The following is a 27,089-nucleotide window of genomic DNA, read 5'->3' as shown; positions in this document are numbered from 1 at the left end:
CCCAGGGACCCACGCCAAAAGGCCATTCTTCCAGGCCAGCGTCCCAGGGCGCTGCTGTGCATGGTTCGCAGCCCCGGCAAATGATGGCCTGCACTGCATGCTGTCCCCCCGCCGTTCCTTCTGGACTCTGCACTGTGTCCTGATCACCCTCTCAGCTGATAGTGGGCACTGCAGTGTGAATCTTCCCATGGAAAACAGACCAATCCTGCCTCCACCAGTGCCGTCGCCAAATCAGTAACAGCAACCTCAAACGTTTCTGAATGTTTAGGTCATCTAATACTTGGCAAAAGAGTGGGCTGAACACCTGCACCCTCAGCTTTCTCTTCTGTTTGTGTGTGAGTGTGTGTAGCAGAGTCTGAGAAAGATACATACAGCCACCTTCCTTTTCTGAGCTTGGGAAAATTTAAACAAGAGCAGTGAAAAGCAAACACTAATCAAAAAGGAAGTATTTTCCATTTTAATTCTAAAGAGTGGAAATAGAAAAAAAATGATTTTACTAGAACAAAATATGCAGACATCTTTGGGAAAACGTGCTATAAAGGAACCATGCTAACTCCAGAGATGACCCAGCCGGACAGAGGTGAAAGGGGTGGACGGACAGCAAGGTTCTAGATGATCCCACACAGTTGGGCTGAGAACACTGTCACCGCACCTCCTCTTTGTGTTTAAAATTTTGCATTGAATGTAGGTGCCTCTGAAATACGCGAGCTAAAAATAGGAAGCTCACTCACTTACCACACCAACAGTTGCCCGGTCATACGAGAAGATACACTGGCAAATACAAGGATGGTACAGATGCCCTCGCTTTGTGTTAGGGCTCCGAGGAGCTGACTTTCAATTTTAATATTTCAAAATGTATTCTACTTTTGAATAGCAATCCTTGTTCTTTCCAAGAAATTCATAGCATAATTCTGGGCACTGAGCAAAGGGTCACCTGTTCAGTTTGTGTGCTGTTCACATTCCAGCTGGAAACCCTGGCTCAAATTACAGAATTGTACTTGGGGTTGAATGCCTGCATATAAGGGAGGATCCGACTCCCAGCTCGGCCTCGTCCCGCGGGCGGAACTGTCATAGCCACGTTCCCTGCCAACTGTCAGCGCGCCCGCCAGCCAGGTGACAGCCGTGTTTAAAACTCACATGCCTGCTGTGATCATTTCCACAGTCCCTTCATCTTCATCACACAGAGCCTCCTTTAGAGCACCGGGGCCTCCACACAGAAAGGGGGCTGGGGGTTAGGAGGACAGAGAGTGGGGCCCAGTGAGAATTTCCAGTTCTGAAGGAAATCTGTGTTGTAAGCGAGATTGGAGACGTTTGTATTCCAGAGGAGTTTCTCACATAATCTAAATTAAGGAAGGGCAGAAGCAATCCATCTTCAAACCGAAGAAGCGTTATATTCATACTTCTTAAAATTACTTCACTCCAACTTAGATTCCACCTCCTCAGAATCTTGACTTGGGTCTTAGAGGGTCCTCACTGGGACTTGGGTCTGAGAAGATCCTCACTTGGACCGGGAAAGTAGCTGTGGTGCGCAGGTACAAGTCCAGCAGCCAAGCACAGATGAGGCGCCTGTGCTTGGCATTGGGGCAGTGGAGCGCAGAGTGGTTCTGCAGTGTCTGTGGCCAGTCCCAGGCCTCAGTGTCCTGGACCAAAGGTCAGAGCCCAAGATGATCAGGCAGGAGAAAGCCTCACCCACTGCAGGAGTGGTGGGAAGTTGGGATAAACCGGCCGCCCCGGGCAGGACGAAGGGGGACGGGATGCAGGACCACTCATTGCTATGGCTGAGAGGACCTCAGCAAGAACCAAGGTCACCTCTGACCGAGTTCCCAGAGAGCAGGAACCCAGGGCAGGGTGGGGAGACACTGAGGTGGAAGAAGGGAGGGAAGGGCCAGGGAGGCGCTGTGAAGCTAGGAAAGACTCGAGCATGTTTTACAGAGGGGCACGACCCCAGGCTTCAGGAGGGGTGCGGGCACCTTGACCGTCTCAACCAGGAGGGTGGTTTTACGCACACAGCCACGTACCAGAATCCCTCAGGTTGTACGGTCTGAAGACATGCAGGTTCCTGTACATCAGCCATAGCTCAACAGAGACCTTCAAATAGAAAAAGAAGGGACTGACTTCTGGCTGCCAGCCTGAGCCATGGAGTGTGCTGGCTACGGTCAGGGAAAGAGTGGGGAGAGCGTCCCCCAGCCCCTGCCACCCTGTGAGGCCTCATCATCCTGATGTGACACCGAAGTGCAAGCAAAAAGAAAATGCAGGTAAATGGGATTTCACCAAAACTAAAAACTGTTGTGCTTTAAAGGACACCGTAAAGAAAAAGTAAAGAGACAACCTACGGAATGGGAGAAATTAATTGCAAATCCTGTATTTGATGAGAGACTTACATCCAGAATATATAAAGAACTCTTACAGCTGCTAAATTAAAAACGATTCATGGCACTAGCATGCAGCCGGGGAGAAACTGGACTCAACTCCGACTTCACGGAGGACAGGTGGGAACTGACAACCAGGGACCAGGGTCAGGGTCAGGGTCCGTGGATGGAAAATTACCCAGAGGAAGCATCAAGAAGGGGTTTCTGGCCAAGCAGACTTGATAGGATCGTTGCTGACAGCCGGCCAGGGCGGTAGGATCTCCGGGTGCTAAGACACCGAGGGCGGGGACTTTTCCTAAACTGACTTAGCAGGATTCTTGCTTACACTGGATTCCTCAAGGACAGAAAAGGAAGCCAGGGTCAAGCTTGTCTGGTAGAGGAGGCTTCTGCACGGATGCAGCCTAATTTATGCATTGACAGCCTGCCTGGTTCCCAGCAGGCCCTTGGGTTCTGCAGAGATAGCAGGTGAGGGGGGGTCGGGGAAAGGAGAGGACCCCTGGGGCCGGCTCTGCTGTGCTCACCACGGGGCGGGAAGAGGAGCTGGTGAAGGAGAACTCAAGAAAAACATGGAAGAGAAGCTAGGGTGTTCTGAAATAGATCGCATCTTTCTTTTATTCGTTTATGTACACTAGCCTGAGGGGATTTGCCCAGTTGGAATGGAACAGTTTTTCTGATAAGCTTTAAAATACAAGAGTGTTTTATAACATAAAAATTTAGACTAAACAAGTTTTCTGTGTTGGTTTTTGGGTAGGGTTTTTCTGGTGGGTTTTTTTGTTTGTTTTTGAGACAAGGTCTCTCTCTGTCACCCACACTGGAGTGCAGAGGCGCAAATGCAGCTCACTGCAGCCTTGACCTCCTGGGCTCAAGCAATCCTCCTACCTCAGCCTCCTGAGTAGCTGGGACTACAGGAATGCACCACCATGCCCAGCTAAGTTTTTTGTAGAGAGGGGGTCTTGCCATGTTGCCCAGGCTGGTCTCAAACTCCTGGCCTCAAGCAATCCTCCTGCCTCTGCCTCCCAAAGTGCTGGGATTACAGGCATGAGCCACTGGGCCCAGCTGAAATGAGTTTTTTGTATCAATTTCAGACCTGTGTTTCTGTGACTAAAGTTGATCAGTGGTAAATATGAAAAGAACTGGGTTTTCTAGCTGACTACAGATTTAATATCATCTAGCAAGCTATGTGGCTGTTAACATAGCTGTTCTGTCTTTGGATGGTTTAAAATCATCTGACTCCCGCACCACAGAGAAGAATCATTCTTGCCTTCCTCCACTCAACAGCTCACAGCCACGGACTGCAGGACACTCCGCCTTGAGAACACTTGAAAATGGCCATTGCCCATCTGTAATGGCTTCTGTGCCACCAAGGTGATGAGGAATCCCAAAACTGTGACAGAGAAGCAGGTGAAGGAGCTAGGAACTGGGGCTCTCCCCCACCCCTCAGTGCCTGTATTAGTTGGGGCTCTCTAGAGGGACAGGACTCATAGAATAGATGAATCTATGAAGAGTTTATTAGGAGAATTGACTCTGGATCACAAGGTGAGGTCCCACAATAGCTGAAGAGCAAGGAAGCCAGTCCAAGTCCCAGAACCTCAACAGTAGGGAAGCCAACAGTGCAGCCTTCAGCCTGTGGCCAAAGGCCTGAGAGCCCCTGACAAATCACTGGTGTAAGTCCAAGAGTCCAACAGCTGAAGAACTCGGAGTCTGATGTTCAAGGGCAGGAAGCATCCAGCATGGGAGAAAGATGAGGCTGGGAGACTCGGCAAGTCTGCTCTTTCCAACTTCTGCCTGCTTTATTCTGGCTGTGCTGGCAGCTGATGAGATGGTGCCCACCCAGATTAAGGGTGGGTCTGCCTCTCCCAGCCCACTGACTCAAGTGTTAATCTCCTTTGGCAACACCCTCACAGACACAGCCAGGATCAATACTTTGCATCCTTCAATCAAATTGACACTCAGTATTAACCTTGACAGCGCCCAAGGAGGGGAGGGCCAGACCCAGCGCACAGTTCTAGTTTCTCCCACAGAAACACTGACGATGTGTTGCTCTTAAGGTTGGAGCTCCAGGAGTGGAATTTCCCCAGGTTTTTGCGTTTATAAGTGATGTTAGTGTCTGGTTTGCGTGTGCACAGGTGACGTCTCAAAAGGATATGGCAGCTGTTTTCTGTCTTCATATAAGTTAGAAGCTTGCTTTCTCTCTCTGGAAAACTTGACTAATGTGGAATGATCTATTACTTGAAGGTTTGAGTATTCACCTAAGAATTGCCTTTGCTGAGCACATGAGGTGTACTGTGTGCTTTTCCTAATTTATTATTATTAATCTGCCTTAGTGTTGTGTGCCTGAGGATTTTTCTATGTTTCTGGGAACCATTTTGGTAATTGAGAGTTTTCTAGAAAGCCACCTGTTTGGTCCCCGTTTTCTCGTGGATTTGCACGGAGTAAAAGACAGTGCTCTTACCATTATTTCCGTTTCCTTGTTCTGCTTGTAGCTATTTCTACTTTTACATTTCTGTTTATGCTTCCTTTTTCTGGATTAGTTTATACACTTACTGTTTTTTGTTTTTTTCTTTGTGAGACAGGATCTTGCTCTGTCTGCCAGGCTGGAGTGCAGTGGCACAATTATGATTCACTGCAGAACTCCTGGGCTCAAGAGATCCACCTGCCTTAGCCTCTCATGTAGCTGGGGACCACAGGTGCTTACGGCCACAGCTGGTGCTTACGGCCACACCTGGCTAATTTTTTCTTCTTTTTTAATAGAGACAAGGTCTCACTTTGTTGCCTGGTCTGGTCTTGAACTCCTGAAATTCAGTGATCCTCCCACCTCGGCCTCCCAAAGGGCTGAGATTACAGGTGTGAGCCACCATGCCCAGCCACTGGATTTCCTTTTTAATAGTGTCTTTTACTGATTTATTTTCTACATATTCTGGAATACTTTTAATTGCATTTTTATGTTTAATTTTTTCAGTTGCTCCTAACTTTTAGAAATCGGTAGGATTTTATATCCTAATTACATTTTAATAATTCTGAAAATGTCAACTTACTTTCTAATCATCAGGAAGATCAGTGGGTAGCAAAGAATATCCCAAGATTTCTCTGTTGTCTTCCTCTGAGACATTGTTTGAGTAAAGTCCCATGCCAGCCTCAGGAGGCCTTGCAGTGCGGAGGATCAGCACATGGTCTGGGTGTTGGGCAGCCTGGGTGTTGACCACACTGTCGTGTGTTAGCTGTGTGACCTCAGAAAATTGTCTCATCTTTCCAAGCCTGACTTTTTCATCTAGAAAGCGAAGCTAGCGACAGCATCTGCATCACAGGCTGTTGTGAGGGTCAGGCGAGCTGTGCTTGTAAACGCTTGCCACGGCCGCTGGCACACGTTAATCTTGATCAGTCTTGATGATGAGCTGTAATCATCTTCAGTTCAGTATCTCACACGGTCCTGTTAGACAGGAGATGCAGGCGTTCGAGCTGAGGGCCTTGTCACGGAGCCCATGCTGCCTTTGGTTTCTTTTTAGTCAGCAAGTGGGAAGTCGATAGTAGGGCTTCAAACCGCTTCGGACTGTGCAGACGACGGGCAGCGATGGACAGATGCCATTCAGCGTGTGGTGTGTGTGCACGCCTGTGTTTTCTCTTGTTTCATTCTGTTTTTTCTTCCTCCTCGTATGGTATTTCTTTTGTGGGATAACAGCAACAGTTGTGAAGGGCCTGAGATGTTATCCTATTTGCAAGCCGTGGAGTTAGCTGCCATTTTCATGGATGCTGGCAAAAAATGTAAGATTCCTACGTTAGAGAGGAAGGATATTTATTGCACAGCAACAGCAGTACAGCCAGAGTGGCATTCTTTCCAGCAGACACGGGGCCCTGATTCCTCAGGGTCTTCACCGAGGGCCTCATGATGCCTGCGGTGGGCTGTGTGGCTGGAGAGGAATCCTGAGCTTAGAACACCCAGATCCTTGCTACTGGGAGGTGAGCTGCCCGCCCTTCGCCCCAGAGGGATGCAGTTTAGCTTACAAGGCTGTCCTCTAAACAGGCATCCTTGTGTAAATGCTTTGAACAAGGCCCTGTCAGTGTCTGTGCTTGGAAGACATGCAGAAACATGACACCCATGGAGAACCATCTCCCCACCAGTCATTTGAGAAGTTAGCAGGCTTGTTTTAATGCTGGACAGATGCTTGGCGTGGACAGTCTAAGAGTTAACTCGGCTGCTCAGTGATGATAGTGATGGGTGCCCCAGCCCTCCTCATGGAGGTCAGCCGCGCACATTCAGCTTGTTTCTCATCGGGACAGAGGACAGCATTCTGTTAAGTTTCTGCTGCTGCCATGATAACAGAGCTCGCTGTCGCAATCTGGCTCCCGCAGGCTGTGCCCTGGACACAAAGCAACTCTTTCTTTACCCTCGTGAGCGCAGCTTGGGCCATAATAGGACTTTTCTTTAATTTGTATCTATTATTGTAAGCCTTAGATCATTTATTCCTTTCCTTATGCTTCTGGAGGTGAAAGAAAACCCGAGTCTGCCTTTGTAAAACCAAGCTGTGGCCTCAGGAGTCAGGGCTAGGGCACTCAGCCTTCAACTTCCCAGGCCTCCTCAGCCACAGGCCTGCTGCATCTGGCTGCATTTCAGTCGGGCAGCCGGTGGGTCTCCTGACGTGTGATAAGAGTGGGTTTGAGTTTGGGTTTGGTTTGGCTTGTTTTTTACAGTAGAATTCTATATTATTTGGTCAAAATGTTACTTTGCAATTTGCAAATGTGGCAGTACCTACCATTTTACTAGCCACAAGTAACTCATAAGTTGACTTAGGACCTGCTCATATTTTACCAATATTTTAAGTATTTTATGTTTCATCTTATTAGTTATTCATTTTATTTTACCTAATGCTCTGCCAGAATTCATTCCAAAAGGTAAAAATTACTAAACTATAAGACTTTTAAATAAGGCGTGTATATTAGCAACTTAGTTTCTGACATATAGAACATTAACATTCCACTGTATCTTAAATGTCTTTTGCCTTTTTATTAAAAAATGATTAAATGGTTACTGAAGTTTTCCTCTGCCTGACATATAAATGTCTTCATATTCTAACATGATATTAGGGAACTAAATATATGAGTATAGACTTAATATTTCTTTTGTCAACTAAACTGACTAAATAATTTTGTCAAAGCAGATTGGAGACATAAAAACAGCTGAAAAGTATTTCCAAGACGTTGAGAAAGTAACACACAAATTAGATGGACTACAGGGTAAAATCATGGTTTTAATGAACAGGTAAATATTTTAAAACTAAATATATGTTTTCTCAAATTTCCCAGAGGTGTTTAAGCCCCACTTACTGAGTAGGAAAGCTCCCTAGAGAAAGCGCTTCTCTCTGTATCTCCTCTTGCCTTCTGTCTCTTAGAACTGAGACCCAAGGAGTACACGTGTGTTTTCTTGAATCGCAGTGATGTTCTTTTAGTCACAGAAGCTGATTTTTAAGGACATATTTCCCCCTTGTTCTTGAGAGAAGCCCTTGTATTGCTCCCGTTTTCAGCCTAGGTGTGCGTAAAGGTCACCATTGCTGGCATAGCAGCCGTTCTGGATCCTGTGCTCTGGTGTTCTGTGGTAGAACACACAGCGTTGTGCGAGTGCACGTTCGTGAGGAAACACGCCTTGGACAAAGCCGGCACCCAGGATCAGAACGCGTAAATGAAGCAGGTGTCCGTTTTTAGCAAGAAGTCATTTAGGTGAAGTTACTCTATCTCAATTAATAAAAACTAGAGTGGCTTGGCCAGGCACAGTGGCTCATGCCTGTAATCTCAGCACTTTGGGAGGCTGAGGCGGGTAGATCACTTGAGGTCAGGAGTTTGAGACCATCCTGGCCAATATGGTGAAACCCCATCTCTACTAAAAATACAAAAAATTAGCCGGGCGTGGTGGCAGTCGCCTGTAACCCCAGCTACTTGGGAGGCTGAGGCAGGAGAATTGCTTGAATCCAGGAGGTGGAGGTTGTAGTGAGCCAAGATCATGCCACTGCACTCCAGCCTGGACAACAAGAGCAAAACTCCATCTAAAAAATAAAAATAAATAAAAACTAGAGTGGCTTTAATTTGCAAGCCTGAATGCAAAACGCAGCTCACCACCTCTGCCTGAAGATCAGGAACCCCAGGACACGCAGGGCCACACCTGGGTCTGTGTGGGTTCCAAAGCCCCTGTGGGTTGTGTTGGGGAACAGCAGCTCCTGGGCTTTCCCCGCTAACTGCTACCGTTGCTTGTGTTACAGAGCGTTCCTTCACCTCGGGCAGAATAACTTTGCAGAAGCCCACAGGTTCTTCACAGAGATCTTAAGGATGGATCCAACAAACGCAGTGGTAAGATCCCCAAGCTGCAGGATCCTCCGTCCTCTGCTTTTCGCAGATGCTAGAAACATACACCCACACACGTCTCAGCAGGGGCCTGCGCTCTCTCTCTCTCCAGTCCACCAGCTCCAGGCAGTGGCCGTGGCCCTTAGGGGAAGTGACCCAAGGGGGCCACCTAGGCTCTACCCAGCAGCTCTGCACCACCCCCAGGCCCCCTAACACAGGGCCCAGCATGCAGCCTGCAGCGGGCAGGCGTCTGTCCTGGTTGTGTGGGCCAACCCTATGCGTGTGCTCCTCTTTAGGCCAACAACAACGCTGCCGTGTGTCTGCTCTACCTGGGCAAGCTCAAGGACTCCCTGCGGCAGCTGGAGGCCATGGTCCAGCAGGACCCCAGGCACTACCTGCACGAGAGCGTGCTCTTCAACCTGACCACTATGTACGAGCTGGAGTCCTCGCGGAGCATGCAGAAGAAACAGGCCCTGCTGGAGGCTGTTGCCAGCAAGGAAGGGGACAGCTTTAACACGCAGTGCCTCAAGCTGGCCTAGCTGCCTCCAACACACTACGTCAGAAGGACCCGGGTCTTTGAAACTATGTCATGAAGCTAATGTATTAATGTGACACAGAGGAACTCAATAAAACTCCTGCTTCACTGGTGTGTGGCTGCGTGTCTTCTTGGTCCCAAGCCACGGCCCAGCCCAGGACTGCCCCGCAGTTGGTCAGCATTCAGCCACACAGTCCCTGCAGCTGGGCCACTGTTGATGAACGCAAGGGGCAGGCGTGCTGGGAGGACACAGCTCATAGACACGGGAAATCTGGAGTCAGCCTCAGGGCCTCTATTCTGGAGGCCAATCCTGCTTTGCTCGTTCCTTCTGGACATCCTCAGAGAAAAGCTGGGAGGTGTGAAGACCCTCTCGCCATGCACCTGCATGTACAGGGGGATTTACAACAGGAAAGACACTCCCCACAGATCGCCGCTCATGCTCCTCTTGCCCTCCCCACACACCCAAAACTAAGTGCGTTGGTCTTACCCGTCTGAGCCTCCTCCAGCCTGATGCCAGCCAAACGACCCCTGCCAGCCTGGTGGCAGAGAAGAGGCCATCACCGTTTCTCCCATAGTTTATACTTCCACGTAGAGAGTGAGCTGAGTGGAACAGGAACCACGACGCATAATCCAGTAAAGGAAAAGCCTGTAAAACACAGGCAGGCAGGGGCTGGGGGCGGTTTTGAAGCCAGACACGTGTTTTCATGTGTTTTCTCATGCCCGAAAGGCCTCTTGCCTTCACGTTTACACAGTTATTCCTGCTTTTGAAGAACTTAAAAGTACCTGAAAATTTCTTCACTTTACAAAAGAATTCTGACAAGCGTTCTCTAAATATCTAGCTTTGTGGATAGTTTTAAATATAATTCATTTTACAGACTGTGATATAAACATCTGCACAAAGCGAAGCCATATTTCTGTTAATTTTTGTAATGGAGTAGAAACATACAAACACAGCATCTACCAGACAGACAGTCTCAGCCCATTTGCTGACATCTAGATTAATTATGCATTAAAATAAAAGAAAAAAGAGGTGAGACAGCCAAAAGGCCTGTTGGACACCAAGGAGGTTTCAAAATCTTTCTCTTCAAAAAGAAAAATGAAACTTGTTAAGCCCAGAAAGCTGAAGATGTAATTAGAAGCCCTTCACCTTGAGGGTCTTCCTTCAAATGTGACTTCAGGGATGAGGTGCAAGGCTCTTCCTCTGCTGCAACCTGGCACCTCACTGCAGGCATCTTGCAGGATTTGCCAGAGGATTATGGAGCCTGTCCTTTCCAGGCCCGGGGCTCAGAGCGGTCCCCGGCCAGTTGTGCAGGAAAGCAGACAGCAGTGCCCAGGCTCCAGCTAGACATGAGCCCAGCAAATTCGAAACAGAGATCAAGGTTCCCTAGTAAGCTGGTAAGCCTAAATCCACCCTCCCTCCCAAGCCCCACCCCCATGCTACTGGCATGAGGCCAGGCCAGGTGACAGTATCATTGCCTCGTTTCTTGCCTGGATTATTTCTTCCTTTTTTTTTTTTTTTTTTTTTTTTTTTGAGACAGGATCTTACTCTGTCATCCATCCAGGCTGAAGTGCAGTGGTGCAAACATGGTTCACTCCAGCCTCAACCTCCTGGGATCAAACGATTCCCCCCTCTCAGCCTCCTGAGTAGCTAGGACCACAAGTGTGCTCCACCTCGCCCAGATTTTTTTTATTTTTATAAAGATGGGATCTCAATGTTGCCTAGGCCAGTCCCTAATTCCTGGCCTCAAGTGATCCTCCCACCTCGGCCTCCCAAAGTGCTGGGGTTACAGGTGTGAGCCATGGTGTCCAGCTGATTTTTTTTTTCCTACTGCCTGTATGATTGCAGAATTTTTTTGTTTTGTTTTGCTAGAAGAGGAAAACGGTGCTGTGAGTGTCTATAGTGTCTGGGACAATTGTAACTTATCTAGTTTACACTTAGTTTTTCTTTATGTTAAAAATAAATTAGACATCCCTGAAATCTTTTCTACAGCCAAGTGAAGTGAATGGCTAACCATCAGAAAGCTTATTTTCTAACTGGAAAATGGGAACATCGCTGAGTTGATGATGGGCTCACCACTGTGGAAATGCCCACCCTGGAATGCACAGTGGAGAATGAAAAAGCCAATAAACCTGATGGCATCGTTACCGAATGGCCAGGGTGTGCCAGGCGGCAAAGGTGGAGCCGAATCTTGGAGTCATTTCGCATTTGCCATGAGGGGCAGTGTTAGATCAGTGGTCCTCAAAGTGGGGTCCCCGAAGCAGCAGCGCCAGGATCTCCTGGGAACTTGTTGGAAATGCACATCCTCAGCCCCACCCTCTGATCACAGAGGAGTCAGAACTGCTGGGGCCTGGGCTGGGCTGGGCCGGCCCGACAGTGTTGTCCGCACGGCCCTCCAGGGGCTTCTGGTGCTCCTGCAGGCGTGAGAACACATGTCAGACGCCGGAGGCCACAGACAGAATTCCAGTTACGCAGCAGGCGTTGGAGCCCGTGGGCATCGCCGTCCTGCCTTACGCTGCCAGCCTCTTCTATGCCCCCTTGAGGATTGTGCCCCCACCTGTTGTCTCTGCCTGGACCCCTCCTGGCATGCACCTTCCTAGTGCCTATTCAGTGTCACCCCCATGAAGCCTGCCCTCAACCCCAGGACAGTGCAGCCCCGTCCACATTCCCCTCACCTCTCGCCCTGGACCCACACAGGCTCCGCGGCACCTGCTCCTGGCACAGCCCCACAGTTGCAGTGCTTGGGCTGGAGCTGCCGCCATGAGGTCCTCCTTCAAACACCCAGTTCCAGCGTTCCCCGGGAAGCTTCCCATGCCTTCCTGTCACGTCTTGCACCCAGCACCGAGGGCGAGGCCCGGGAGAGCAGACCTGCAGGGGCTCGGCTGTATACCCCACAGTTCTTGAGACGCCCACCTGTGTGTCCTCCCCGATCCTGCTCCACAGGCCCAGGCCCAGAGGTAGCCCCTGCGTTCCCGTGGCTTCAGGCATATATGTGCAACATGACGCCGAGAACGCCGGCTTTGCCACCAAGGACAGAAGACGGTCTGCCCCACCCGGGGTCACCTGCAGGTCCTGCTCTGACCAGGGTCCAGGCCCTGATTCCGGGGATGCGACAGCACCCAGAATGTCCTGCCTTTTGTGGCACGTGGGACCAGGGACTCGGGCCCCAGGGCTCCCAACCCTGGCTGTGGAGAGAGGGTGGCTCCGCTGCTGGTCGGGGGCACTGTGTGGGCAGACAGTGTGCCAGTGGCCACAGGGTGTCCTGATAGCAGAGGCACTAAACATTCCAGGAGCACCTCAGCCCCAAGCTCTGTTCCATCCGTTGCAGGTGAGGGAGGCCCAATAACAGCCAGACTCCATCAGTTCAGAGGCAGGGGCTAGAGATGGATTTAATTCAACTTAAAAAGAAATACAAGAATGGACCTTTTCTGCAGTCCTGAGGGAGTGGACAGGTTGCGTGCGTGCTCCAACGGTGGGATCCAGACCCCTCATCTCCTGCGCTGGAGTTGCCACCAGGCCTCATCCCCAGCCACATCCTGAGCCTCTTACAGGCAGGCCCCGAGGTCCTTTCACCTTTCTCTTCTCTCCAGTGCTTGGTGCATTTTCAAACTCAGTACCTTTCTTTTGAATAAATGAGCAAGTATAAACCCGGTGCTGCTTGCCGAGCTCCTCTCCCTGGGCGGGGAACTAAAGCAAAACCACGCTGGATGGGGTCCCAAACACCCTAAGAAGGCCAAGCTCCTGCCGCTCTCCAGCACGCGCACCAAGGACCGGAGGGAGGGCCTGTCGCTCTCCAGCAGAAGCACAAGGAGTGGAGGGAGGGCCTGTTGCTCTCCAGCACGCACACCGAGGAGTGGAGGGAGGGCCTGTCGCTCTCCAGCAGAAGCACCAAGGATTGGAGGGAGGGCCTCTCCAGCAGGAGCAGAGTGAACTGCGGCCCGTCACTCTCCAGCACTTGCACCAAGGAGTGGAGGGAGGGCCCGTCGATCTCCAGCAGGAGCACGAGGAGTGGACTGCGGCCCCTCACTCTCCAGCACGTGCACCAAGGAGTGAAGGGAGGGCCCCTTGCTCTCCAGCAGAAGCACCAAGGATTGGAAGTAGGGCCTGTCGCTCTCCAGCACGTCCCCCCACCCCCACAGTGGAGGACCCGTCGCTCTCCAGCATGAGCACCGAGAGATGGAGGAAGGGTCAGCCGTTTGTCAAGCTCTGCGTGTAAAAAGCTGTGATTTCATTTCTTATCAGTTACTACTGTCACCATCACTCAGGATGAAATCGGTCTCACCCGCTCAGGAGCAGTGCTGCCTTCTCCCTGTCCTCCTCCTGGATTGTTGAGGAAAAAGCCGGGCTAACCCGTTCCACACCTTGGCATCAGTTGCATAAATGCTATCTCAGCATGTTCTAGAACACAGTACTGTTTAAACAACGTTCTGGGGGTAACCAAGTTTATAACTTGCAGACTTGATGGCCGTAAAGCATGGGGGGGCACCTGCCTGCATTGCAGCAGCCGTCAGAGCCTGTGACACCCAGCCATGACTTCCGCCCACCAGGCCACGTCCCTCCGCTCCTCTAAATCCTTCCAGTTCTTCTTGGGCCACTTAAACGCCACCGTCTCCACGAAGTCCTGTCAGATCACCCTCATAGGAAGTGACAAACCACGTTCTGAACCCCTGTCCCCACCCATCAAGCCCCTAGCCCGCCAGCATAGGATTTCCTTTCTAGAACACGTGTTCTGTGAAGGGCCAGAGGCAATATTCAAGGCCTCATGGGCCACATGCTGTCCCTGTTGCATATCCTTTTTTTTGTATGGTTTGGTAAACTGCTTAAGCTGGCAGAACAACAGAACCCCCACATTCTCCACGCAGCCCAGCGCCCTTGGCCATGCAGGGCTGTGCCTTCTGCCAGCTCTGGAGGCCCGGGTGCTGGCATGAGCCTCCCGTCCTGAGCCCCCCATGTACATTGCACCCATACTGGGAACACCGCCGGGATCTGCTGCAAGACCCCCGAGGACCAGCTTCTGCAGTCCTGGAAGGGCTCTCCTGACCCCCAAGTCCACCATCTTCTGATGGTGGCAGGTGGGCACAGTCACTGGCTGAGCGACCTAGGGTCACTGAGATTACTAGGCCGGCGCTGCACCCAACTGAAATGAACTCACGTGGTCCTCACAACTCCTAGCAGCAGATGCTGTCGGCCTCGCATCTTACAGGAAAGGAACTATCGCCAAAAGACACTGAGGAACATCCCGAGGATCACAGGGACAGTGCAGAGCCAGGACCAGCCCGGCCCATGGTCCCCCAGCGTGCACCACTCGGCCCGGCACTGTGTGCTCAGCCACGAGGACCAGAAAGAGTCCTGCCCACAGCTCAAGTGTCTACACCGCACTGCCATCCAGGCTGTGAGCCGCCACTGAGCATGGGGAACGTGGCTGCTGCAGAGATGTTATGAAACACTTCTAAAATAATGTAAAAGATCTCATTAATAATTTTGAGTACATGTTAAAATGATAGTAATTTTAGATATAGTAGATTAAATAAAACATTATTAAAATTAAGATGACCTTTGAACATTTTTAACGTGGCTACTAGAAAACTTTAAGTTACGTTTTGTGGCGCCCATTTGTGGCTCTCATTCAGTTTCTGTGGGATGGTGCCAAAGAAACCAACAGGTAAAAGCCCCTGCAGAGGAGCCACTGCTTTGCCAATGGTCAATGGTCAGTGTGGGTTCTGCCCTCTGGGTTCCTGGCAACCAGGGCTGCTCTCTCAGGGCTGAGGCTGCCACGGGCTAGGCAGATGCTGGCCCTGCAGCCCTCACCCTCCAGAGGGCATGGGGCATGGGATGGGATGTTTCAGAGGACGTGGGGCATGATGGGACGGGAAGTTCCAGAGGGCGTGGGGCATGATGGGACGGGAAGTTCCAGAGGGCGTGGGGCATGATGGGACGGGAAGTTCCGGAGGGCGTGGGGCATGATGGGACGGGATGTTCCGGAGGGCGTGGGGCATGATGGGACGGGATGTTCGGAGGGCGTGGGGCATGGGACGGGATGTTCCGGAGGGCATGAGGCATGATGACACGGGATGTTTGCCCTGCTCCATGGCCTGGCAGTGTTGAGTATAAGTCAGCATTGAAAGCAGTTTTCCCTGGAACATAGAATTCTAGTTGATGCGGATCCGGAACCACGGAGGGTCCTACAACTGCTATGCTGAGGGCTGACTTACCGAAGACCACAGAGTGTCTCTCCCCCAGCAGGTTGAACCCCACAGGTTCCTGTGGCACTTGCATGTGTGTCTTTCTTTTTCCCCCAAATAATTTTCCAGTTTTATTCTTTTCCTTTGACATAGAAGAACACAATTACCGAGAGAAAGAAAAGGCAGGCGAGGGTGACTGCGCGCCTCCCCCATCCCCACACAGCTCATTTCAAATCTGGGAGGGTTTACAGGTAAGAATGTGAACATCGGAAATGTCAGGTAACTTTCCCAAGGACCCGCAGTTTAAAGTGGGAGAGAGGGAGGGATTGCAATCCAAATCTAACGGTGAGGCTCACGGTGGTTCCACGGATCTGTGTTGCTGTTTCACACACTGCATATTGCTTTGCAGTGGAGAGCTGAATCCACAGGCAGGGCCGGACCCACCAATGGGCTGCCGTGGACAGGCTCTGGGCTCCAGCACCACACACATGGCCACATGCTTACACATACAACACACACATGCACTCACACACGGAAGACTGTGCTCACCTGCGTCTAGGTCCTTTCCGCCTCGAGGTTTACCTTTATTGGACCTGGAACCCGATTACGGGCAGTCTGTTCCCGCGTCGCCCACCCTCGTCCGTGGGAGAAGTGCCATCTCCGAGACCGTGTTAGGCGTCATCCTGCCAGCACAGCCAGCCAGGCTCTCCAGCCTCACTCCCTCCACCCCAGGGCCCCAAGTCTCTGCCCACCGAGATGACCCCCCACAACCTCCACCCTGGCTCCTTCTGGCCGCCCTGACACCCACTCCTCAAATGCCCACAGTGAGCCTGGGGCCCTGCTGCCTGTGGAGTGGACCCAGTGCATCTCCCTAAAGCCTCTGGCTGGCTCGGCCTTTGTCTCAGCCTCCACCTGCTGCCCAGTGTCAGGGAACCCCGCCAGCTCCCTGAGCGTGCTGAGCAGGACAGTCAGCGAACTGCACCCCTGACCCCTCGGCCACTCCTCCAGGAAACTCACCCAACCCCAGGGCTGCTGGAATTCGCATCCAATGGGTGGAGTTTATTCTCTGCACCCCAGGGCCCCTCACACCTGTCAGGAGGAAGAGCTGCCCTGGCACCATGGGTAGACTGCAGGGAGACCCCAGGATGCGGGGAGACAACAGGATGATGTGGGGAAACCCCAGGCTATGAGAAGGCCCCCGGCTGCAGGGAGACCCCAGGATATGGGAGACCCCAGGATATGGGGAGACCCCAGGATGCAGGGGAGACTCCAGGCTGTGAGAAGGCCCCAGGCTATGGGAAGACACTAGGCTGTGGGGAGAAGCCAGACTGCAGGGACACGCCAGGATATGGGGTCAGACCTGGCTGTGGGGAGAGCCTAGGCTACAGGGAGAGGCCAGTCTGCGGGGAAACCCCCAGATGGGGACAGAGGCCAGGCTGTGAATGGGAAACAGTGCGTCTGTTTCCTGAGGCTGCCATAAGACACTCCGAAGTATGAGAGCAGACCTGATTCCCTCCCCATTCTGGAGGCTGCTGTCAGCAGGCCACTCCTAGAGAGGCTCCTTCCTCTCCTCTTCCGGCCTCTGGGGGCTCCCGGTGCCCTTGGCTTGTGGCCACATCACTCCAGTCTCTCCTCTGGTCACATAGCCTCCTCTGTGTGCCAAATCTCTTGTGGAGCCACTTAAGATGGTATTTGGGGCCCACGGTAATCCAGAATAATCTTCTCATCTCCAGATCCTTAAGCTAATTACATCTGCAAAAGCCCTTTTTCCAAAACAGGTCACGTGCACAAGTCCCAGGGCTTAGGATGGGGCCGTGACCTTGGGAATGATCAGCGGCGGACCACAAATGCCCACTGAGTAGATTCCTGGGGCTGCTGTAACAAGGTGCCCAAACAGCAGCTTAAAATAGAACTGCATCTTCTCACAGTTCAGGGGGCCGGAAGGCTGCACGCGAGCTGCAGGCTGGCTGTGTTCTCTGGAGGCTCTGCAGTGGCGTCTGTCCCAGGCCTCTCTCCGTGGTGGCCGTGGCAGTCCTCGGTGCTCCTGGCTTTTGGCCACATGGCCCCAGTCTCTGCCTCTGTGTTTATGTGGCCTCCTTCAGTGTCTCTCTCTTCTGTTCCGGCAGAGACAACAGTCTTTGGATCTAGGGCCCACCCTAGTCCAGGATGATTCCATCTCGAACCCCTATGTAATTACATCTGCAAAGACCATTTCCAAAAAGGTCACATTCCAAGGTTCCGAGCAGACATGAACTTTTAGTGGACGTTATTCGAGCCCCTCCACCTCACGGACAGGCTGGTGGACTCCTCACCTCAACCCTGCTCCAAGGGTATATGATGTCCCCCTTTACAGACAGGGAGACTGAGGCACAGCTTGAAGAACCTGCCCATGGCCACACAGCTACTGCAGCAGCAGAACTGGGGTGATTCCATCTGCGCCTTCATCCATGCAGACACCTCCAAGCCCAAGGCATCCACGGAGGGCTCCTCCCTCGTCTTCTCCACACCCCAAGCTCACAGGGATGTCTCTCTGCAGAGGTGGAGCAGGCACTGCTGCCCTGGGACCTCTGTCCTGGGATCTCTGGGGCCAGCTTCGATGTCATCATGGGTGGCCGCTGGCCCGAAGTCCTGCTCAGCAGCAGCAGCAGCAGCAGCAGGACAGGCCTCTGGAGAGCGTGCCTCTGTCTCTGGCCCTGCCAGTGGCGTCCTTGTGTCCTTGGGGACCCCCCACACACACATTCTTCTGCAGAGGCAATCAATAAAGCCGGGGCACCAAGGAGGCTTCAGGATTGATTAGCAATGGAGCAGGCTGGAAAATACGCGGATGCTAGGGCAGATCGTATTGATTCCATTGACTTGCCCTTTGCCAGGCTGTTGTATAACTCAGATGAAATCCTATTTGGATTGTAGAATGGGTGGGTTTATAACTCAGATGAAATCCTATTTGGATTTTAGAATGGGTGGGTTTTTTTGAACAGTTGGTGCAAAATAAACACAAGCATTTTTAACATGGACAATGAAACACATTAAACTATAATAATAAAGGCAGGCAGGCAAGCACGTCCCGGGGAGAGTGGTTTCAGTCGAAAGCAAGCTCCACCCCAGAACTGTCAAACCTGCGCTGCTCACACCAGGGACAGACCATGATGGGAGCACAGCCTCCTGTCCTCCAGCCCCCGCCCAGCCCAGCTCCCCCAGCCCTGCTGACCTGGGGGCTGTCTTCATGCCTGGATGCTTCTAGTGCCCTGTCTCCGCCGCGTTTAAGAGAATGTTTTGAAAAATAATCACTTCCCAAGGCAGAAAACAGAGAGCAAAACACGGAGCGATGCAGAAGAGCCGCCTGCTCAGAGGTGCCCCGGATGTTCTCTGCGACCTGGCACGGCCCGACCGCAGGCCTCAGCCCTGTGCCCTGGCCCCACCTGAGCAATTCCTCTGCCCTGTTCAGGGCCCAGCCAGGTGGCCACAGCAAATCTGGTCAGGATCAGGGACAATGAGCCCACAGTGACATCCTGCTCAGCCATCCACCTGATGGTGACGACTGCCCCGACCCCTCTCTCTGAGCAGCTGTGCCTGCCTGGAGCCCCCGGAACCCCTCACCCGGCCATAAGGGCTGCTGCACCCTCTGCTGTCCTCACTGGACTGTGGCGTCCTGAGGAACTGACCAGCCACTTTCTCATACATCTCGGCACTCAGGGGACAAAACCAGCTCTCCCAGGGGGGCTTGTGGGACCGAGTTTCACTGAGAGACATGGTGAATAGAAGAACTTCACGCATCACAGCAGGCAGAGCACTCCGGGAGCCCTTGACCCAACCCACGGGTCATCTTACCAGTACTAGGGACTCACGGCGGTAGCGAGGTGGGTGAGGCCCAGAAGTCCCTCCTGGTCACTTGCGATGGGGTGAAGATATTTTTGAAACCTAGAGAGACAGGGTTATCCAACAGAGTAAGAAAGCCAGGGCTGGCTTCTTTCCCCTCGGAATGAAGTTCAAGCCTTCTCTGTCCCATAAGTGCACAAATGTCCACCGTGCTAACTTTACAAGCTCCATTTTTACTCTGGGCAAGCAGGATTCACGGCGTGGGAGAAATGACCTGGACATGAGCCAGCAGTGGCCTGGGCACCACAGGAGGCCCTTCAGCCGTACGCGATCCTGTCCCTATCAGAGCCGCTGACCTGGGTCTAGTCCCACAGAACCTCTCCTGGAGCCTTGGGGATCAGGGCTGGCAGAGGAAGTCACTCCTCTGCATAATGAAATGAGAAGTAAGGCTTTAAGACGTCAACACTGTGTCCACACTGTGTCCCACCATGAGCAGACGTGGCTTGGTCCCTGAGCCCCCAGGGCAGGAGCCCCCAAGCACAGGCTCCTTCACATTGGGCTTCTGTCACTTGTAACAAAAAGAGCCCCAACTAAGACAACAGAAGAGATCCTGTCATGACATTTCAAAGCACAGAGTCGGAATCCTGGGAAGACGAGAACGGCAATCCTAGGCAAAGCTCCAGGCGGATGTGGAGCCAAAGCCTCCCTCAGGGCTCCTCCCAGGGCCTCCCTCCAGGGCTCCCGGCCTCTGCAGGTTGCCTGGGACAAGAGGTCTTTCTTCCTAGTCCCTCTAACCTGCCCACGGAGTGCACCCCATGAGCCTGGTGCCCCAGGCACCGTGCAGGAGGGGACAGCAGGCCAGCAGCCTCTGCCCTGTGGGTCCGCACAGCCTGGGGAGCGGGGACAGAATGCACCTCCCGCTGCGATCCCACCTGTCTGCCTCCATCCTTCCCCATTCATTCCGAGGCCGGGCATTGCCTGACTAGGACAGCTCTTCTCCTGTTTCTCAGACGTCTGTTCCATTGGTTTCTCTTTGTCAAGATGTCTGATCCACCATCAGCAGTTTGAGTGGAGGTGAGCACTGTGGTTAGGGAGTCACACTTAGGTACCAGTTACCTACGCCATGTAATAACACTGCTTTGAAACTTGTGCCTTACGACAGGAACATACATTCTCACCTGCGGTCTCTGGGTTAGCTGGGCGGTGTGAGGTTGCCCTCAAGGTGATGGCTGGGGCTGCATCATCTGAAGGCTCAACGGGGGCTGGAGGACCTGCTTCCACACACCCCCAGCCAGCAGCATTGCTGGCAGAGGCCTCAGACCTCCCCAGAGAGCTGCACAAGTGTCCTGTGGATGTGGCAGCCAGCTTCCCCAGAGCACAGCATCCGAGAGCAAGCAGGAAACCACATGCCAACAAAGGCCACCCACAGCCACCTCAGCCACTTCCTACTCATTAGAAACAAGTGACCAAGAGAGACCATGCTGAAGGGGAGGATAAATTGAGGGAGATCGTCAGAAACTTGTGGATGTATTTTTAAAAACAACACACTTAATTTTTTTAAAAATTGTTGTCATTTCACTGGATTTGGGGCACTGGGGAGATTGACCCATATCTTCTCCTCCACCACCCAGATTCCTATCATGTGCTGATCTGAACGTTTAGTTTTAAGAAAGGAGAGAGAAAGTCTCTTCCAAGTTCTTCAGGAAATTCATCCCAATAGTCATCAGATGCTTTTAAGGAACATCAGAAAAAACTCCAGGTCTGCCCTGGGGATAGCTCTGAACCCCTCGTGTGGTTTAACACACACAGAACTTCCCGTTGCACTGCTGACAGGTACCACGTGGGGAAGAGCTCACTGAGGTCAGCAAAGCTGGGGAAGCAAAGCTAAGCACAGCCCCGAGGCCTCCAGCTGCTTCTGGCACCACGGCTCTCCCCGAGAGGGACTCAGACTCCCAACCCATAATAGAACCCTTTAATGCATCACTTCACAGACTAGCTTTCCTCAGAGCATGTACTGTAAAGACACCAGCGTGGAGCATCAGTTGGGAGTTTATCATCCAAAGACCATTAGAGGAGCAAAAATCCCCACCTGTCACTCAGCTCCAAGAGTCAGAGACCCCCAGGCTGCAAGGAACAGCAAAGGAGCCCTGAGCCACAGGCCAGTCGGCCGCCTCCCTTCCATCTCCAGGGGGGCTGAAGACCTCAGGATGCTGCAAGCCCCAGGGAGGCCCCGGAGAGCCTTTGTTTCCCCTTTTGGTAACTGAGCCAGCCCTGCTGCCAGCATCCCTGATGAGTCAGACCATGCCAGGACCCTCGCTGGCCAGGTGGCCCTGCACACGCATGCTCCCAGGTGGCACCTGGGGCCAGAGATCCCCTAATCTTGCTGCACATAGGCTGAGTCCAGGGACTGTACATGCTCTCTTGCATCTCTGCTGGGAGCACCATGCTATATCTGCTGTGTATCTGTGACCCCCATCTGTGACACCCTGGTTCCAGACTTTATTTTCGGTCTCAACACACACGTAATAAGAGATGTGTGCAAAGGGACTTTCAGGATAAACTGGCTCCACCGCCCTATCCCTTCGCCAGTGCATGGCCCAGTGTCAGCACACAGGAGGTGAGCATTTCTCAGATGTGGGATGCATGGCGCACCCCAGCGTCTTCTTTGTCAGAGAATGAGGGAGAAAATAAACCACCAAAGAGTCTCCTGAAGGCATTGCTGGAAAGAGCCCAGCTCACTGGCCGTGCACCTGCAGGCTGCTGGCCTCAGCACAGCCGCATCCCTAGAGTTCTCCCACACCGCTGACAACAGGCGCTCCATCCATGGCCCATGAAGTGCCCATGGGCTGCAGGTCTTCCCTTGAGATTCAGAAAGTACCTGCCGCTCAGCCCCTGTACACACCTGTCATGCCTCTCGGGCTCAAGTGATCCTCCCACCTCAGCACCTCAGTATCTGGGACCATAGGTGCCTACCACTATGCTCGGCTAATTTTTGTATTTTTAGTAGAGATGGGGTTTCACCATGTTAGCCAGGCTGGTCTCAAACTCCTCAAGTGATCCTCCTGCCTCGGCCTCCTGAAGTGCTGGGATTACAGGCATGAGCCACCGCGCCCGTCCTTTTTGTAATTAGGTTTTCACTGCATAAATCATAAAATGATTACAGGTCTCCAGAAACTGCTGCCTGATACACTTTCCAAAGTAAACAGAAAAATGGCTATTTTTAGACCACATCTAAATGTCGCATTCTCGGTCTGTGTGACTAGAACCAGACTCCAGCCATCCACCCGCCCACCTGGGGTACTGCATACCAGGCTCTGGGAACACTCAAGAAGCCGGCACGCTGGGAAGTTACAGCTCCTGGGGTCGCCCTCCACCCCATGCCCATCCGGATGAGATGTTTTCGTGAGTTGCGTAACTCACAGCCACCCAGTAAACACGATCAACCAACAGAGGCCTCACTCTCGGGAAACCGAGGAGCCCGGCCGAGGCAGGGGAGCCCATCTTAGTTGTCAGAGCTGCATCATGAGAACAAAATGTCTGAAGCTGCCAACTTCACCACAGAACTAGGGGAAACACCTCCATCAATAGAACCAGACAATCTCCTTGCGGACACACAGCAAAACGTCTGCAGTGGTTACCTCACACGCCCCCTCCTTGGGGGACAGGCAGGGAAAGAAAGGTCATGGAGCCCACAGTGGCTCATCTACATCCCACAGTTCATACCCACCAGCCTCTACAGGCTCTCTGCAGAGCTTGCAGAAGCACACGTGCACACGCAGGCACCCAGGTCCACACGCATGCATGACGATGTGAGCGCAGAAACGAGACCCCCTCCATCTCAGATTAGGTTTAATCTCCAGCAAATCAGCAGCCGCTTTGTGCAGTCAGGTGCCCACTGCAGCCCGGTTTGCCTTCCTTACTGTTCATCTTAATTTAAGGAGGTAAAGAATGAAGTCCACACTCCACAGGATAACTACTTCTAAGGAAGCTGGAAAGCTGTCTGGCTTATTGACACAAATTTAAGAGGAAGATTTCCTCCAAAGTCTTGGGTGAACCACAGCAGCTTGGGCAGCGTGGACGTCTGGCGTCCTGAGCTTGTGCTGGGCTGGAAGGAGAGTGGGGGATTCTGTAAGCCAGGTCGCAGTGGTGTGGGCGGGAGACAGGGGTGGCGTTCACAGTGAGAGACAGCCAGGGAAGGCCCCTAGGAAGAAGCTGCCCATCACAGTGGATGGAAGCCACAACTGGACGTGAGGCTTAATGTGAGCTCTGGGTACAAGCAAAGCAACCGGCTCATCCTGTAGGACCAATATTAAACATGCTTATATTTTAAAATACAATTTTGATGCAAGAATTGAATTTAGTAGCTATATTTTCTAATCAAACATTAGAATATGTGGTCTGTACATATACGGCCAGAGGACAGAATGTCAGAAATGGGGACTGCAGGAAATAAACTGAGCTACACAGTCACTGTGAGCTTAGCTCCTCCCTGCTTCCACCTAGTTCCAGTCTGATGAGGAGTCTTGTCTTCGTCCTTCCCTTCTGGAAGAGGTCAGTTTAGGCTTTTTTTAAAATGGAGAGTTCAGGGTCATGAGCTGATAGCAGAGGCCTCTCTGTCGTCATTTTTAATCAGCTCACACACAGAAACCATCACTGGGGCCCTGGCTAAGGAGGGGCATCTGCTGACAGCCGCTGCTCAGAGGCCAGCGGAGTGTCTCACCGGGCTCTCCAGTCTTCCTTCTACACTTGAATGATAAGGATCGCAAATTTAAAGTAAAATCTTAAGCCCCCCAACTGACTGAATGCACCCCATTGGCCAAGGAGACCCCAGAGAAACCTTAAAAAACGAGTTCCCAGCCCGGTGTGGTGGCTCACGCCTGTAATCCCAGCACTTTGGGAGGCCGAGGCGGGTGGATCACGAGGTCAGGAGATCGAGACCATCCTGGCTAACACGGTGAAATCCCGTCTCTACTAAAAAAATACAAAAAATTAGCCAGGCGTGGTGGCAGGCACCTGTAGTCCCAGCTACTCGGGAGGCTGAGGCAGGAGAATGGCGTGAACACAGGAGGCGGAGCTTGCAGTGAGCCAAGATCGTGCCACTGCACTCCAGCCTGGGGACTGAGCGAGACTCCGTCTCAAAAAAAACAAGTTTCCAGGCACAATGGACGGGAGGTCAGACACGCCTCACTATACCCCCTCCCTTTTGGGGTTTAGACACAACTGGCAGCATTCATGTTAAAATAGAGATGGTGAGACCACAGAACAGACTGTGGCAATAAGACACAAATCACACACAGGACCTAAGGCCTGGCCAGGCTACAGCGAAGTCTCGCACCCTGCGCTTAAATAAGAAACTCTGTCCTCATCACCATGAGGGTTTTCTTCTCCAGCAGCTAAACCAGTGCTGGCCTTGAGATGAGCAAGATGAAAACAATTTGTAGTTTATCCAGCACCCGACGCTGGCTAACTGGCCCCGTTCTACCAGCTGTAACTACAGCTTTGATAGAACAACAGACTGATTTCAGTAACTTCCTCCGGACAAGAATAAGCCCATGGATGGGCTCTGGCCGGCTGATAGAGGCTGAGTGCTGGGAGCCTTCATGTCCCTGTTTCACCTTTAGAAGCTCAGAGCCTGCCTGGGATGCACGTAGATGTTAAGTCTCCTCTCCAAGATGAACATGGGTTGTATGTTACGTGGATGTTTGTTCAATACACATGCGTCAGGACCACTTCATGAATATTCCACAGCTCCTCCTGTAACCTGTTGAATATGTATGATCCTCCAGCCCGTTCAGCATAAAGCTCCTGCCTCAACCCCTTCTCCTCCAAGGTGCCTGTCTCTGATCTCTGCGGGAGGCTGTGCTTCCCAGCCTGCAGGATGCCACCTTGCAGACTGTAACTCTTTAAATCATGTCTTTAGGCTGGGCATGGTGGCTCATGCCTCTAATCTCAACAATTTAGGAGGCCTAGGCGGATGGATCACTTGAGGTCAGGAGTTCGAGACTAGCCTGGCAACATGGTGAAACCCCATCTCCACTGAAAATACAAAAAAAATTAGCTGGGTGTGGTGGCGCACGCCTGTAATCCCAGCTACTCGGGAGGCTGAGACAGGAGAATCGCTTGAACCCAGGAGGCAGAGGTTGCAGTGAGCCAAGATCACACCCCTCCACTCCAGCCTGGGCGACAAGAACGAAACTCCATCTCAAAAAAAAAAAAAAAAGAAAAGAAAAAGAAAGAATGTCTCCTTTTCTAAATGTGTAGATTGTGTCATCTTTTAGTTAACAAGATGAAGAGATGGATGGCAAGAAGAGAAATAAAAATCAGAAAGGAGATGATCCTATTCACTTTTCGGAAGTGAGGACAAAACCAAATAGGGAAACGAGCCACTGCAGGAATGAAGAAGGCTTTAACCGCTATTCCAAACCGGGAAAGCGTCCTGGGGCCAGGACTTCATTGGGTAAGATGTTGAATCTGGAACAAGATAAAACAAGGCTGGACATTTCCTGGATGATCCACGCCTACTACTTAGAAACAAGCGTGAAGTCCCCACAACGCAAGTGGGCCTCTCACCGGGTTGCCTGTGCTGTCTGCAGTGCAGTATCTACCTCGAGTAGGAAGACGGCAGGGAAAAATCAAAGTGTCTTGAAAATGCCAACACATTAACCAGCTTGAAGCCATACCCAACTGCAGTAATTCATATTCTGATTTATTAATATCCCAGTCATAAACCCCATGGCAATAAATACATCTGTGCCTGTAAAAAGAGGGCACATTTGAAAAATAACACATGTCCAGGAATATCTTACTCAGCAAGCAGGCAGAGCCTGCTCTAAATTGACGAACTTGGACACAGTGAAAACCAACAGCTGTCCTGCTTGGGAAACTAACAGTTGGGCTCCTTGGAAAAAATACCTGATTTAGAATCTAACGAATGTGTTTATAAAGGATCCATCTTTTTTTTTTTTTTTTGAGACAGAGTCTCACTCTGTCGCCCAAGGTGGACTGCAATGGCAGGATCTCAGCTCACTGCAGCCTCCGCCTCCTCAATTCTCCCACCTCAGCCTCCTGAGTAGCTGGGATTACAGGCACCCGCCGTCATGGCCAGGCTGGTCTTGAACTCCTGACCTCAGGCGATCCGCCCACCTCGGCTTCCCAAAGTGCTGGGATTATAGGCGTGAGCTACCGCGCCCAGCCAAGGATCCGTCTTCTCTAACATTCAGCTTGAAGAGAGACTCCCCCACACTACTTTACAGTAATGCCTTCCGGAAGAACAGCCTTTTACCTCCCTAGGTTTTCTCCCCGCCTAGAGTTCTGTTTCTTACTACAGTACATTTCCGCTCGCTTAGTGTTTTTCAACCCTTGAGCTCTCCTCAAACGGTTCCAGTGTTTAAGATACTAACGAGGGGCTGCCCTGACCCAGGAGACAGTGTAAGTGTAGGGATCAGGGAACAGAAGCAGGAACGCAAGACGCCAGATACAAACGTGAACATGCTGCGGGATTCCAGGCGCATCAAATTCTAGAAAAGCCAAAACCCACCCACATGGGTTGCTTAGGATGGGGTGGGGGGACTAAGAAGGGGCATGAGAACCGTCTTTGGGTGATGAAAATGTCCTGTGTTGTTCTGCCTGAGGTCATGCTGCATTTGTCAAAATTCAAAAACACTGAAAATGAGTGCATTTTATTGTATGTAAAGGATACCTCGATAAAAACGAAAGATGTGAGCAACATCCTGGGAAAAGAAAATGTGATTTCACCTGAAGTGCTTTAGCAGAATTCTGTTATATGCCTCAGCTCTTACTTTCTTCTTTTTTGAGACAGAGTCTCACTCTGTCACCCAGGCTGGAGTGCAGTGGCTACGATC

The 27,089-nt window shown here is 51.7% G+C and overlaps 1 protein-coding gene across 4 annotated transcripts in view; it reads left to right on the top strand.

Moving 5' to 3' along the window:
* The window catches only part of TRAPPC12 (trafficking protein particle complex subunit 12), a 106,002-nt gene extending 96,663 nt beyond the window's left edge, over positions 1 to 9,339 (top strand). For 3 of the 4 annotated variants that reach the window (XM_009237574.3, XM_054548441.2, XM_054548442.1), the window contains 3 exons: positions 7,523 to 7,623; positions 8,615 to 8,702; positions 8,993 to 9,339. In XM_009237574.3, coding sequence (XP_009235849.3) covers positions 7,523 to 7,623; positions 8,615 to 8,702; positions 8,993 to 9,235 — 432 coding nt within the window. In that variant the 3' untranslated portion in view covers positions 9,236 to 9,339. Of the gene's footprint in view, positions 1 to 7,522; positions 7,624 to 7,885; positions 8,079 to 8,614; positions 8,704 to 8,992 lie in introns of those variants that run through there. The other variant, XM_063713800.1, reaches the window with a different exon arrangement.
* Positions 9,340 to 27,089: the final 17,750 nt, after the last annotated feature.

The sequence above is a fragment of the Pongo abelii genome, chromosome 12, assembly GCF_028885655.2.
Source record: "Pongo abelii isolate AG06213 chromosome 12, NHGRI_mPonAbe1-v2.0_pri, whole genome shotgun sequence".
Lineage (NCBI taxonomy): Eukaryota > Metazoa > Chordata > Mammalia > Primates > Hominidae > Pongo > Pongo abelii.
The sequence above is the reverse complement of the archived record's forward strand: the minus strand, read 5'-3'. Positions and strand labels throughout refer to the sequence as shown.